Source organism: Primulina huaijiensis, chromosome 18 (genome assembly GCF_012295235.1).
Source record: "Primulina huaijiensis isolate GDHJ02 chromosome 18, ASM1229523v2, whole genome shotgun sequence".
NCBI lineage: Eukaryota > Viridiplantae > Streptophyta > Magnoliopsida > Lamiales > Gesneriaceae > Primulina > Primulina huaijiensis.
Window position 1 is genome coordinate 344,018 of NC_133323.1, and position 12,423 is coordinate 356,440.

A 12,423-nucleotide genomic window follows, 5' to 3' on the forward strand; every position below is an offset into this window, starting at 1 on the left:
TAGAGTAATTGCACCCATACAGAAGCAGAGAATGGAGAATTGCAAAGCTTAATCAGGCCTTGTAAAATACGACTTCAACTTCCGATTCTCTGATATCAACAGAAAGGTTGCCAACATATATCATGCGAGATTGCTGACCACTCGCTNATAATTGCACCCACACAGAAGCAGAGAAAGGAGAATCGCAAAGCTTAATCAGGCCTTGTAAAATACGACTTCAACCTCCGATTCTCTGATATCAACAGAAAGGTTGCCAACATAAATCAAGCGAGATTGCTGACCACTCGCTTTCGGTCCTTGAGGAAAGACACCGAAGCAAATACTGCAGGTACAAATTAATCATAAAAATGAGTCCCAAAATAATTTATAATGTTTTAATATGAGCTTTATAACAAATTACTTATCAAAATCAATGACTGGATGAGAATCTTGCTAAACAAAATAGTTCTCCTAACGTTAAAAAACCCCTCGGGATGAAAACTGTTAGGAGAACTAATTTGCAAAAATCAAGTTCTTACGCCAAAGTTTAGATGACTTGGTTCTAGGATTTTTAACTATCTACTTTTCTTTCACCACCAATATTGAAGTGATAAAAAGAAAACAGAGAAAAATCACTTATCTTCGTTTGAAAGAAAGGTCGCTTAATCTCCGAGTCAAGAAAAAGTCGTGTCTGCCTCAATTTCTTCATTTTTATACGTAGTGGATGAAACTATCAGAAAGCAGTTGGACTTCTAGATGTCGGATCTGAGAAAGATAACCATATTGATGTTAAAATAAAATCTCATTGTTGCACTCCTTGGACTTTAGAGTAGAAGAAAAGAATGTTCTAACCTAAGAAGCAACCATCATTGTGAATATGGGGGACCCTGGAACTTCACCTTGAAATTGCTCGAATGAGGTCGGACTTCATCATCATTATGGACCTATAGTTAGATACATGATCAATGATGTATGTCTTACAGAAACTATGGTACAAAGAAAATCAAACTTGAAACTGAAAAAAATAAAGTTCAAAATGCTTGCTCCTAGTCAAAATGATACAGTTATTTTGGCACTTAACTAAAATATGGCAATAATTATACATTTCTAAGCAAAGAGGCATGGCTTCAGAAACGGATACGAAAATGAGAACCACTCCAAGTCAGAGTTGGCACTTCTGCAGCTTGTGCAATTAATGGTTAACAAATTTTACCTCCCAATGAATCCATCGATGCAGATGGTGGCCCCAAAAATATGATGCCTTTTGCAATCAAGATACTATGAATCGGTCTCTTCCCTCCAAGGGCATGACAAAACTCATTCACTTCAAGTACTGAGCATGTAGACCTTGATGGAGCAGGTCCATTTACATATCCATTAGCATGCCTACCACCGGCTGACGCTTGTCTTCTTTGAGCCTCTGACATATTGAAGTAGCTGAAGAAAACAACATTCATTAAGAACGGAATAATATCGGTTTTTATATATGTTATGTCTGATCCCACGTCAAACTGAAGTATATGATAATTAAGACTAATGATTCTAGTACTAGCTTTTGGCCCTTTTGGACAACTCTATAACAAAAACCTAAGGAGGTTTGGCAAATAAAATCACCTAGATCAAAACTAACAATATGATATTTTCAGAAACTAATGTTAGGGGACCAAAACAAAATCTTGTTTATCATTTGTAAATAAATATTTGCCTAAAAAATTGAACTGATAAAATCGTAGTCTATCATCTGATATATCAGTACAAAAAGAGTTCCTCTTAACAGTAAACGTATTCAATATAAAAATACTAAACAGCTGAATAAAGAATTAGAGACTCCTATACATGGAGTCAACATTCTCGAGATTGATCTAAAATTATGTCAGTACGTCTTGAACACTTTAAATACACACAAAATTCATCGAATTAACAGAAGGGAGAGTAAATCAATAAAATTGAAAATGGAAATTGCAGTAAAATACAGGGAAAATGGGGATATAGGATCTACAGACTTACTAGCAACATAACTATCATCCTTAAGTCCAATTGAAGTCCAAAAATTCAAGCCATCGGAAACCGAATCGATGGCGGCGGTGGCGGAGGGAGAGGCACTCCCGTCCATTGAAGTCCAAAAATTCAAAGCAAACTCAAGTCGTGACCGGAGTTGGGTGATCGCGCGACGGAACTCGCCGTAAAGCTCGAATCGCGGCTGGAAATTACCGGATAAGGGTGGACTTGGTTCGAAATAATCCTAAACTTCGATTTCGACCAACACTCAGCCTGAAATCGAAGGAATAAACGGTGTAATCGCCAAATTTTCGGAAATACTCGAGCGCGCAGTTTCTGGTCGCAATTTGGAGCTTCGGGACGCGCGCGTTCTGGCTCAAATCGTCCGATTCAGACCATCTAGGCTTGGACTAGGTGAAGGGTGGTCGGACGACCTGTTTCCCGTGGCACACAAGCAGCAGCGGCGACAAAATCGAACGGGAGACGATGGAAATCGGGTTGGCGCCTGCTCATACTTCGTGCATTTGGCCATAGTACCGTTGTGACATTACTTTTGGAAACAAAATATTTGGAGCGTATAACAGATTTGACATAACGTTAAAATTCCGTTTTAGGAAGTTTGGATGTTCATTATTTAATCATTAAATTTCGATAATATTCTTAAAATTCTGAGATAAAATAAATTATTGTATGGACTTATAATAAGCTAAAAAATATTTTTGATATACGATCCATTTACAAATTGATATATGAAATTATTATAAATTAATTAATTAATTAATACACGATTCAATTAAGAAGTCAGTTTTAGTGTAAAAATATTATATTTATTTAAAAATTATATTATGATAAATAAATAAATAAATTATTTATCAATATTATAGTATTATCATANATATAAAATTATTCTATTGATCCTACATTTGGTTTTATTTTTAAGAATTGGTTCTAATACTCAGGTTATTGTACTTTATCTGTTATTCATCACACCTCGTTGGTATCTTGTTGGAACATATAAGTTTTGGTGATGCTGGTGTAAGCAATTAACTCGAGATTATTAAAATTCAGCACTCCGAAAAAATCAGTAGCCGATCATCTACTAATTATTCAGAGACTACCGAATCAAATGGACAAGTATTACCGAACATCCTCGGACTACTGAAAGTTGTCGATGATCATTTATAAGCATTGGAATTATTCCTCTATTTATGCATATAACCAGCAGAACAAATATTTAATTTAGATAATGTTCAATATTCTAGTTAAGGACATTTTCTGACCGATTCAAATGTCACTGTCAAACATTTTTCGCCACATTATTTTATTAGAACATATTACATGACACATTACATAACCGTACAAATGTATTTACGATCTTGATACGACCAATTAATAATTGTTCAAATTCGAATGTTTGAAGATCATCTATATAAGATCAATCCATATTTTATATAAGATCAATCCATATTTTAGGAAGGAGTATAAAGACACTCTACACAATAAATATTTATAAATCAAAAGTATTGATAAATATCGGAAGCACATTTTCAAGTTCTGTCGTATCTTTCCAAATATCATATTGTGTTACTTCTTACTCACTGTAATCTTATTTTTGTTCTATCGTTTGAGTAAGTCTTTGTAACTGACAGAAAGAGTCTTTCTATTCGGAAGTTTATATTTGAGAGAAAACTGCAACTAATAATTTCAGTAGGCGATGTTAAGTCCCATTGAATCAAAATATTTTAATGAATACATTCTGGAAACAGAAGAATAGGAGACGTAGAAGACTTTTACTTTCGAACTTCTAAAAACAATCACTATATCTTATCATTACTGCTATCATTGTCCACAAAGTTCAATAGACTCATTCCGCATTGCATATCAATTGAGTAATAATCTTTGAAAGTCGAGATCAGACTTCTATTACTAACACCCGTGGAGGGCATCTACATTTTATAAAAGAATAAAATATCAAGTTCTTTATTCATCCCCTCTCCAAAGTACTTTCATTTATCCTAACAAATAATATTAGAGAGATTTTTCTCAACCTCTGAACCTATTTATTCAGAAGCAATGACATCTTTCAGCAAAATCCACATATTCTCCAAAGAAGAGTTTCATGGCTGGAAAATCAGAGTGCAGGCTCATCTGGCAGCCCATGACAATGACATATGGTACGGCATTACTAAATGAGCAATCAAAATCATGAATATCAACTGTAGCCATTACAGATGGTGCACCACAAATGCTAGAAAATCCACAATCATAATAGACTACTGATGAAAAAAGAAGCCAAACCTGGATAAAGTGGCAAAAGATATATTATACAAGACTCTTGAAAAAAAACACATTCAGTACGATCAATGTGTGTGTCACTACGAAAGAGATATGAGACAAGCTAATTCAGCTATTTGAGAGAAATGATCAAACAAAAGAGAATAAACTCAAGAAATGCAAAATTTTGAAAACATCAAGATGAATTCCGGAGAATCATTGAATGACTTTGATGATAGATTCAGTAGCATCATAATTGAGTTGGCAGCTCTAGGCAAAGAATACACCAACATGGAAGTCACATTTAAATTTATAAGAGTTCTTCCAATGGAATGGGACGTGAAAACATTTGCTATGAGATAATCAAAGGATCTAAATAAATTGAAGTTGTTTGAATTTTTTGATGATCTAAAGGTATACGAGTTTGAGTTGGAAACCAGAAGCGGAGAAAAGTCTACATCAAATCATCCAACCAAAGCACTTGTTGTCACCCCTGCAAAACCCATCAATGAGAGGACTACTGAACAACTAAGCAAAGATTTTATGTCACTATTTGTTTAAAAAAAAATTCTCCAAATTCATGAAAAAGAAACACAGGACTTGCAAGAATCTCGACGGAAACTAGAAGGAGTCACCATCAAGTGAAATGACATGCTTCAACTGTGGGAAGACTAGTCACTTCATTGTTGATTGCCCTAAGCCAAATAAATATGACTACAAGATGAAAGTGAACAAGAGAAATGATAAAATATCGCAAAGACCGTAAGTAAAAGTAAGTGGGCATTCTCCAATTCTGAATCCTCTGATTCAGAAATTCAATCCATCGAAAGTGATACTGAACAAGTTCATTGTCTCGTGGCTGATGCTATCCAAAGACAACTACTGATGATGTATTCAACTTTGACTCAAATTAATTTACACGAGCAGATTTAGTTAAATCATTTCTCAATCACTTGAAGTGGTCAAAACTAAAAACCAAAGTTTAACTGATCGAATTGATATGTCCATTTTTTTACAAAAGGATAGCCAATGTGATTAAGTTAAAGATTGAGAATGAAAGAGTGAATGTTGTTTACCATGTGCTAATAATTGAGAATAAGAAGTTATCTTCGCTGGAAAATGCATGGAATAAGTCTTCTTTTCATTACAGAAAGATGCAAGAGCAACAGAAAAAATCTGGAGACATAACTGGTCTCGGATTCAATAGCAATAAAAAAAATTCTGAAATCAGTATTCAGTCCCAGCTGTACATGTGCAAAAGAAAATACATGCACTTTGTTAAACATGATTACCCTTATGATATATTTGATTATATAATAAAATCTTGATTTACCTTAAAAACATCAAATATAATATTTTTGTATGTCAACAGCTAAAATTTTAATAATTTTTTTTTAAAAAAATCAAATATTTTATTATATATAAATAAAACATGTAATAATGAAAATATTTCATCTTGATCTTAAAATATTTATAATTTGTCCCAAGTTTTAATAAGGATGTACAAAATTTTGGACAATTTTTTTTTGCGAAAATATATGAAATATTGGAAATAAAATACTTTTATTTCCAATATTTTATATTTTTTATGTTGTAATATTCCTTTAGTGATTAAAAATATAATTTTTATAGTATACAGATATTATTTGAATTTTATTTTATAATACACAAATATATTAACTCTGCATTTTATAAATAAATTTGTATTTTAAACTAAAAAATAGTACTTTTTTTAAGATATCATGATTACATTAAATTTGTAATTTTTTAAGACAGAATAAAAAATTATAAAGATATGTGATAAAAATAAGAAAATAAAAATGGAACATCAATTGTGTCGGAAATGTTAAAATGACGTTTGGGGACAGATTCTCAGAACAGATATGATTGATCATGGACTATTTGTAAACCAAAGTAGTTGTAATTCGTAAATTAAGAGTGGAAAAGGTGTGTATGCTGATTTTTAAGACGTGACTTTTTTGCTTTTCATCAATCTTTGTCTATTACGATATGATACGATACACTCATACACACGTATTGCGTCTGCAGAGCATCCAAAAGGGTCCAAATAATGTGGCTTTCTGGCCAAATGTTAAAGTAACAATCTGTGTGATGAGAATTGTTCTATCTTCATTATGCTAATCTGAAAAATGAGTGCCAAGTTACAATAGAAAGCTAGAGGGTATGACAATTTATACTTTTCTACAGTAAAAGAGAAGAACGCGATTTTAGAAAGCAAAATCGACTTTAACACCAACTCTTTCTGTTCATCAAGATGGGCTCAATGAATGGCCCAAACCAAATGTTCCACATTACAATGGGATGGACAAAACAAACCCGGCAAAACCCAACACAAGGATGATTGGTAAACAAGACAACCGGTTCATCAACGAGCAAGAACTAGAAGAGCCGGAGACACTTCCACTAGGTCCATTAGCTGGTGAAAATCCGAGAACACCACCAGGCTTAGATGGCGAAGGTGCTGGAGTGAATGATAAATCTGGGATGACTGTAGGTGGAGCCGTAAGTGGCGGAAATTGCTGTCTTCCTGCAAGGCAATATTTATTGTGAAAATGAATAGTCAATGATAACCGTGGAATGTGGATCATGAAAAATTTGCCATGTGAACCCAAATATTGAAAACAACAACCAACCAAAAGAGCTGGCAATTAAAGTAAACAAACTGTTAGAACCGGTACTCTTTGAAGGCGAAGGTGCAGGTGGATCTTCAACATTGACTGCCAGTTTCATGCCTGAGAAGCAGAATCCTTTACCGCTGATGAAGTAATAAGTCCTTGTCACGTTTAGTGGAACCACGTCCCTTCCAGTACCGGTAGTCCAATTGTGAAGGAAATTGTCGGAATTGCAGCTTTCGTATTCAGTTCGGTTCACTTCTAACACGTTCATCTGGTTCCTGTCGTACACGAAAACTAGGAAAAAAGTGACGGATAGTCACTAACTGAGATTAGCAGTTATTCCTAGCCGTATACTCTCAAGAATGGTGTTTGCATAGCAAGTTCGTTATAATCAATCGCGTAACATAAATTTCGATGGGGGGTTCTTGAGCTTGATTTTTTTTTATTTAAAAGACAACCAAAGTTACTAATTTATTGTTTTAAAAAAACATGTGGCGATCATCTCAATCGTTGTGTGAAATGTGAACGATAAGCTCTAGTCCTTGACAGCTATGAGCTAACCGTGCTTTAAAACCAAAAGGCCGAAGCAAAGGCATTCAAAATTCTGCTCCCATCACTTAGTCTATTTCCATCTAATTTAATTTCCAAGATAAAATCTCACCCAACCCTCCAAATCTTGAAACAGGAGACAGTAGATCTGAAAATCAAGAAAAACGACGAGAGCATACATAGCCAATCCCCATTGTAGAAATTCTTGGCGTCTACCCATGCAGCGTAGTTAACATTGGGACTCCAGCCCATGTTTCCGCCTACAATAAAACGCACAGCAGCGACCTCCGGCAGCATCACAGCCGCACAAGTTAGCCCCACCACCAGAGCAAACAATCTAAAAACGCCCAGCTTCAGCCCCTCCATCTTCCCCGCTCGCTCTTCTCCAACGAAACAAAAATTTGTCAAAAGTATTTGTAAGAGTTTCGGACGAAGTTGTCTTTGCAACCTACGAATCTTTCATTAATAAAAATATGCATATATATTAATCTAAATTAAAAACTGCTCCTATATAAATAATATTAGATAGTGAAAGCAAGATGGGGTAGTAAATTACGAATAACAATGATTATTTCAGATTCCCCGGCGAACAATCCGCATGAGCATCCAAAAAGGGTCCAATTCCTTAAATCAATGAAAACAGGTGTGTTTGGAACTTTGGATCCATGGATTTGAATTTTGAGACATAAGACTTGTTTGAGTGAATTTCATTTTTGATAAATTTTAAATATTGGAATCCAAATCAAATCCTCTAAGAACTAACCTCAATGTACAACACCCGTTAAAAATAAATATATAATATCTAATATTTTCTATTCCTAGTATCCCATGAAGTTCAAGTACTATCATTTCATCATCATCGACGGCACAACCAATAATACCGTAAAAATGAACTTGTGGTGCGTAGTCTTCCACGCGGAAGCAGCTTACTTGGACATAATGGGATGTAATGCGAGCATCTCGTGGTCTGTATCATTTCACACGTAAAAATATATCAATGGTGCTATATTTTATATTATTTTTATGAATTAATTATATACTACACTTTTCTGTGGGAAACTGTGTGTGTCACCATGGAAGCTTACCTTTTCTCCTCCAATTCCTTCACAAAAACCATTGAAGTTCTTCCCCAAATAAGGGCTAGGATCCTCACTTACAAAAGGAAAAGGTTGAATCAGTATCAGTCTAAAACACACGCGGCTCCTTTATCAATATCTTGTATGAGTAACAATCCAGTGATTTCTTAATTTATTCCATCTTCTGTCCTAATTGGTATTATTTTCAAGTAATAATTATATGCATAAACTTGAAGTTTTTCATATCAATTGTCGGAAATGAATGGAACTGGTGATAATCACAGGTTCAACATCAGCATCACCTCGAGACGAAGAAAATCCTTTCGTCAAATCCGACTGGCGCGCTTTCCGAGCAAGACTCGTAGCCAACCAATCACAATCCATACGCCCCGGACATCAATCCGTCGATCAAAACGCTCATGCCAGCCCTCATACGCCAATTCCGTTTGGATCCAAATGGGCACACACGATCCACGAACCGGAAAAAGGCTGCCTACTCATTGCGACAGAGAAGCTAGACGGTGTCCACATCTTTGAAAGAACCGTGATCCTCCTCCTTTCCACCGGCCCCATCGGCCCGACCGGCCTCATCCTCAACCGGCCGTCACTCATGTCCATCAAAGATATGAAGTCATATTCGTTCGACGTTTCGGGGACTTTTTCGGATAGGCCATTGTTCTTCGGAGGGCCGTTGGAAGAAGTGATGTTCTTGGTAAGTCCTAAGGAAGAAGGAAACACAGAGATTGTGGAGAAGAGCGGAGTTTTCGAGGAGGTAATGAAAGGGTTGTACTACGGGACTAAGGAAAGCGTGGGATGTGCGGTTGAAATGGTGAAAAGGGATATGCTGAAGGTCGGGGAGTTCAGGTTCTGTGATGGATATTGCGGGTGGGATAAGGAGCAGCTGAGGAATGAGATTAGGGCCGGGTATTGGACTGTGGCGGCTTGTAGTTCTGGTGTTGTTGGGCTTACAAGTGTGGAACGTATTGGGCTTTGGGAGGAGATTCTTGGTATTATGGGCCGAAGGAAAGTGTCCTGATCCTGATTGACAACTTTTTTGGGCTGCCTTTCTCTTGTTGTAACTTGTAAATATAAATGTAATTGATGGATGTATCAAATTCAAATGATCTCAAGCTACTCTATGACAATGTTGTTTTGTTGCTGGACAGTCGAATAAAGTTTAATCGTTCATTATTTTTCTCTGCAACAGTGATTTTGTTCTAAGATGCTGATTTTTTCAGATTGTGCGACTCTGTGCGCAAAAATATGAGCTTCATCTCTTGGGGGATTCCAAAATCACTCGAAAAATATTGCCTTTTACTCTCAAGAAAAGTCCATTATATCTATTTTTCTAACTTAACCCCCGAAAATCGAAGCTCTGATACATTGGCCAGCCCCGCAAGATTTGCATCTCATTTGGACGACTATTTAGACCCCAATTCCTTAAAGAAGCTGCATGCTTGCATGATCATACGGGGTCTTGAACAGAACTCAGTTCTTGGCTCCAGGATTCTATGTCCCTGTGCAAAATTCAATCTTTTTACAGAACCCAGATTGGGTTTTAACAAATTTGTCAAGGGCGATATACCCCTTTGGAACTCAATTATTGTGGGATACTTCAGAGCCAGTGAGTATGGCGATGTTTTAAGATTGTGTGTTGCATTGAGGCAAAAAAATATTGGAATTCATAACGCAGCGATTATTTTTGGGTTGAAAAGTTGTGTCGAGTTGGGCCGTTGTGAATTTGGAATGAATGTTCATGCGGATGCCTTTAAATTCGGACTGAGTAATGATCGATACGTGGGTTCATCATTGATTGGATTTTATAGTAAGTGTAATCTAATTAGGGAAGCGGCTAAAGTGTTCGATGAAATAACTGATAGAGATGTTGCTGCCTACACTTCCATGATTGCAGGATATTCTCAGCTTGGGGATCATTGTGTTTCTAAAGCTTTCGCAGTTGCATGTGACATGCAGAGGAATGGATTTGACCCTAATAGGGTGACATTGGTGAGTTTACTACAATGCGCGTCGCGGATAGGTTCAGTTAATAAAGGAAAAATGATACACGGTTATGCGATTAGAAGAGGAATTGGTGGCTTAGATGAAGTTTTTGAAACAAGCCTTATGGATATGTATGTAAAGTGCAGTCATCCGGATAGGGCTGCTGTAGTGTTTGACAGGACTAACAAACGGTCTATTGGTTCTTGGAATGCTTTGATTACTGGTCATCTTCGGTTTGGACGACAATTAGATGCTTTGAATCTCTTTCGCAAAATGGTCCGTGAGAATTGTGGTCTTGATTCAATTTCCATAGTGAATGGACTGTTGAGTTGTGCTGGTTTGGGGTGTTTTCTTTTAGGAAAAGGTATTCATTGCTTTCTGATTCGAAAAGGAATCCATTTCGATCTAGTCGGTGCCACAACTTTGGTTGATATGTACTCAAAATATAAGCATATAAGGGGAGCCACAGATATATTTTACAAAACCAAGGTCAAGGACCGTATCTTGTTTAACGTGATGATTGCAGGTTATCTAGATAATGGATTTGTGTTAAGAGCCATGGAGACATTTCATGAAATGGTCACTAAGTTTGTTATGCCAAATGCAAGTACCATTGTCATAGTGCTTTCTGCAATGTCTAACACACAGGAAGACAAAAGGAAGGGCCAAAGTATTCATGGATACATTTTCAGGCATGGATTCGAAGGAAACACTGAAGTAGCAAATCGGTTTATAAACATCTATGCGAGATGGGGTGTCATTGAAACAGCTAGAAACGTATTTGAAAGGATAAAGATCAAAGATAGCGTCTCATTTACATCAATGATCACAGGGTATGCGAATCTTGGTGTTTCTAATGCAGCAATGGCTCTATTCCGGTTGATGCAAAGAGAAAATCTGTCCCCAGATTGCGTCACTTTCACAAGTCTGTTACAGGCTTTGAACCAGCTTGGATCTGTCGCATTAGTAAGAGAAGTACATGGTCATCTGTATCGAGTATCTCTGGAGAATGACGTGTTATTAAAGAATTCCTTGATTACCACATACAGTAAATGGGGAAAATTAGAAATGGCATGCAATTTGTTTGAGAGCATGGTTAAGCACGATTTATCATCATGGAACACTATAATAGCTGCATATGGGATGCATGGGAACGGTATTAAGGCACTCGAACTGTTTTCCCGAATGAGAAAAGAGAAGGTTTATCCCGATGAAACAACATTAAAATCAGTACTCTCTGCCTGCAGCCATTCTGGTTTAATAACAGAAGGGTTGCATATTTTCAACACCATGATTGAGGAATACTGTATAGTTCCATCAGAAGAGCATTATGGTTGTGTCGTGGACTTGCTGGGACGTACAGGGGAGCTGGAAGAAGCTTACAATCTTCTTAAATGTGTACCATTATCACAGAAGACTTCGATTCTTGGAGCTTTGCTTGGTGCTTGCAGAGTTCACGGGAATTTTGAGATTGGTGAAAGAGTAGGAAAATGGATATTGGACGAGGATTCTTGTAATGCAAGTGCATATTGCTCGGTGTCGAATCTATATGCTGGAGGGGGGAAATGGGATGAAGTGGCAGATTTAGGATCTGTTGCGAAGAGAAAAGGATTAAAAAGGACCGCTGGATATAGCCTTGTGAACTTCAGCTAAACGCAAGCCTATGGATTGTTAACTTTCCATTTCTTATACATCATAACCATGATAAACCGCAAAATCCATCGCAGGTTGCTGATTCTCAGAACACGATTTTCACAAAAGACACTGTATTAGATATCGGGTTATGGGTATTATTTTATTTGCATCGACTTCTTCGCCTCCCCATGCTTTATCGCGATGCAACAGCCAAAGGTCCCACGGGGAGTCGAACCCACCCTCCACACCAATGAACCCAGTTCCAAGCAAAATCA

The 12,423-nt window shown here is 36.7% G+C and overlaps 3 protein-coding genes across 9 annotated transcripts; 2 read left to right on the forward strand and 1 right to left on the reverse strand.

The window, feature by feature from the left end:
* Positions 1–6,373: 6,373 nt before the first annotated feature.
* LOC140963861 (early nodulin-like protein 19) lies at positions 6,374–7,819 on the reverse strand. Of its 7 annotated transcripts, none has more exons than XM_073423328.1 (3): positions 7,616–7,736; positions 6,906–7,165; positions 6,374–6,799 (listed from the first exon to the last, which is right to left on the reverse strand). In XM_073423328.1, exons 1-3 carry the CDS (start codon positions 7,654–7,656, stop codon positions 6,564–6,566), a joined length of 537 nt encoding a protein of 178 aa, XP_073279429.1. In that variant the 5' UTR covers positions 7,657–7,736; the 3' UTR covers positions 6,374–6,563. The 7 variants fall into 7 exon arrangements, with proteins under 7 accessions (XP_073279429.1, XP_073279423.1, XP_073279425.1 ...); XM_073423322.1 differs by having other exon boundaries at positions 6,378–6,799; positions 7,549–7,802; XM_073423324.1 differs by having other exon boundaries at positions 6,381–6,799; positions 6,945–7,165; positions 7,549–7,802.
* A 667-nt stretch (positions 7,820–8,486) lies between these two features.
* LOC140963860 (uncharacterized) lies at positions 8,487–9,549 on the forward strand. The gene is made up of 2 exons (XM_073423321.1): positions 8,487–8,654; positions 8,797–9,549. The coding sequence occupies exons 1-2, from the start codon at positions 8,510–8,512 to the stop codon at positions 9,546–9,548; spliced, it is 897 nt and encodes a 298-aa protein (XP_073279422.1). The 5' UTR covers positions 8,487–8,509; the 3' UTR covers position 9,549.
* Positions 9,550–9,772: 223 nt separating this feature from the next.
* Positions 9,773–12,409, forward strand: LOC140963859 (putative pentatricopeptide repeat-containing protein At3g01580). The gene has a single exon (XM_073423320.1). It carries the CDS (start codon positions 9,776–9,778, stop codon positions 12,164–12,166), a length of 2,391 nt encoding a protein of 796 aa, XP_073279421.1. The 5' UTR covers positions 9,773–9,775; the 3' UTR covers positions 12,167–12,409.
* The last annotated feature ends 14 nt before the right edge of the window (positions 12,410–12,423 follow it).

What these genes read in the sequence shown, in the direction of transcription:
- LOC140963860 (XM_073423321.1), top strand. Translation starts at nt 8,510, where the DNA reads ATGGAAGCTTACCTTTTCTCCTCCAATTCCTTCACAAAAACCATTGAA. An exon ending in GGCTCCTTTATCAATATCTT is followed by an intron (nt 8,655 to 8,796) that starts GTATGAGTAACA and finishes TGATAATCACAG; the next exon opens with GTTCAACATCAGCATCACCT.
- LOC140963861 (XM_073423322.1), bottom strand. Translation starts at nt 7,802, where the DNA reads ATGGAGGGGCTGAAGCTGGGCGTTTTTAGATTGTTTGCTCTGGTGGTG. An exon ending in TTCAAGATTTGGAGGGTTGG is followed by an intron (nt 7,166 to 7,548) that starts GTGAGATTTTAT and finishes CGTGTACGACAG; the next exon opens with GAACCAGATGAACGTGTTAG. An exon ending in TTTAATTGCCAGCTCTTTTG is followed by an intron (nt 6,800 to 6,905) that starts GTTGGTTGTTGT and finishes ATTGCCTTGCAG; the next exon opens with GAAGACAGCAATTTCCGCCA.
- LOC140963859 (XM_073423320.1), top strand. Translation starts at nt 9,776, where the DNA reads ATGAGCTTCATCTCTTGGGGGATTCCAAAATCACTCGAAAAATATTGC.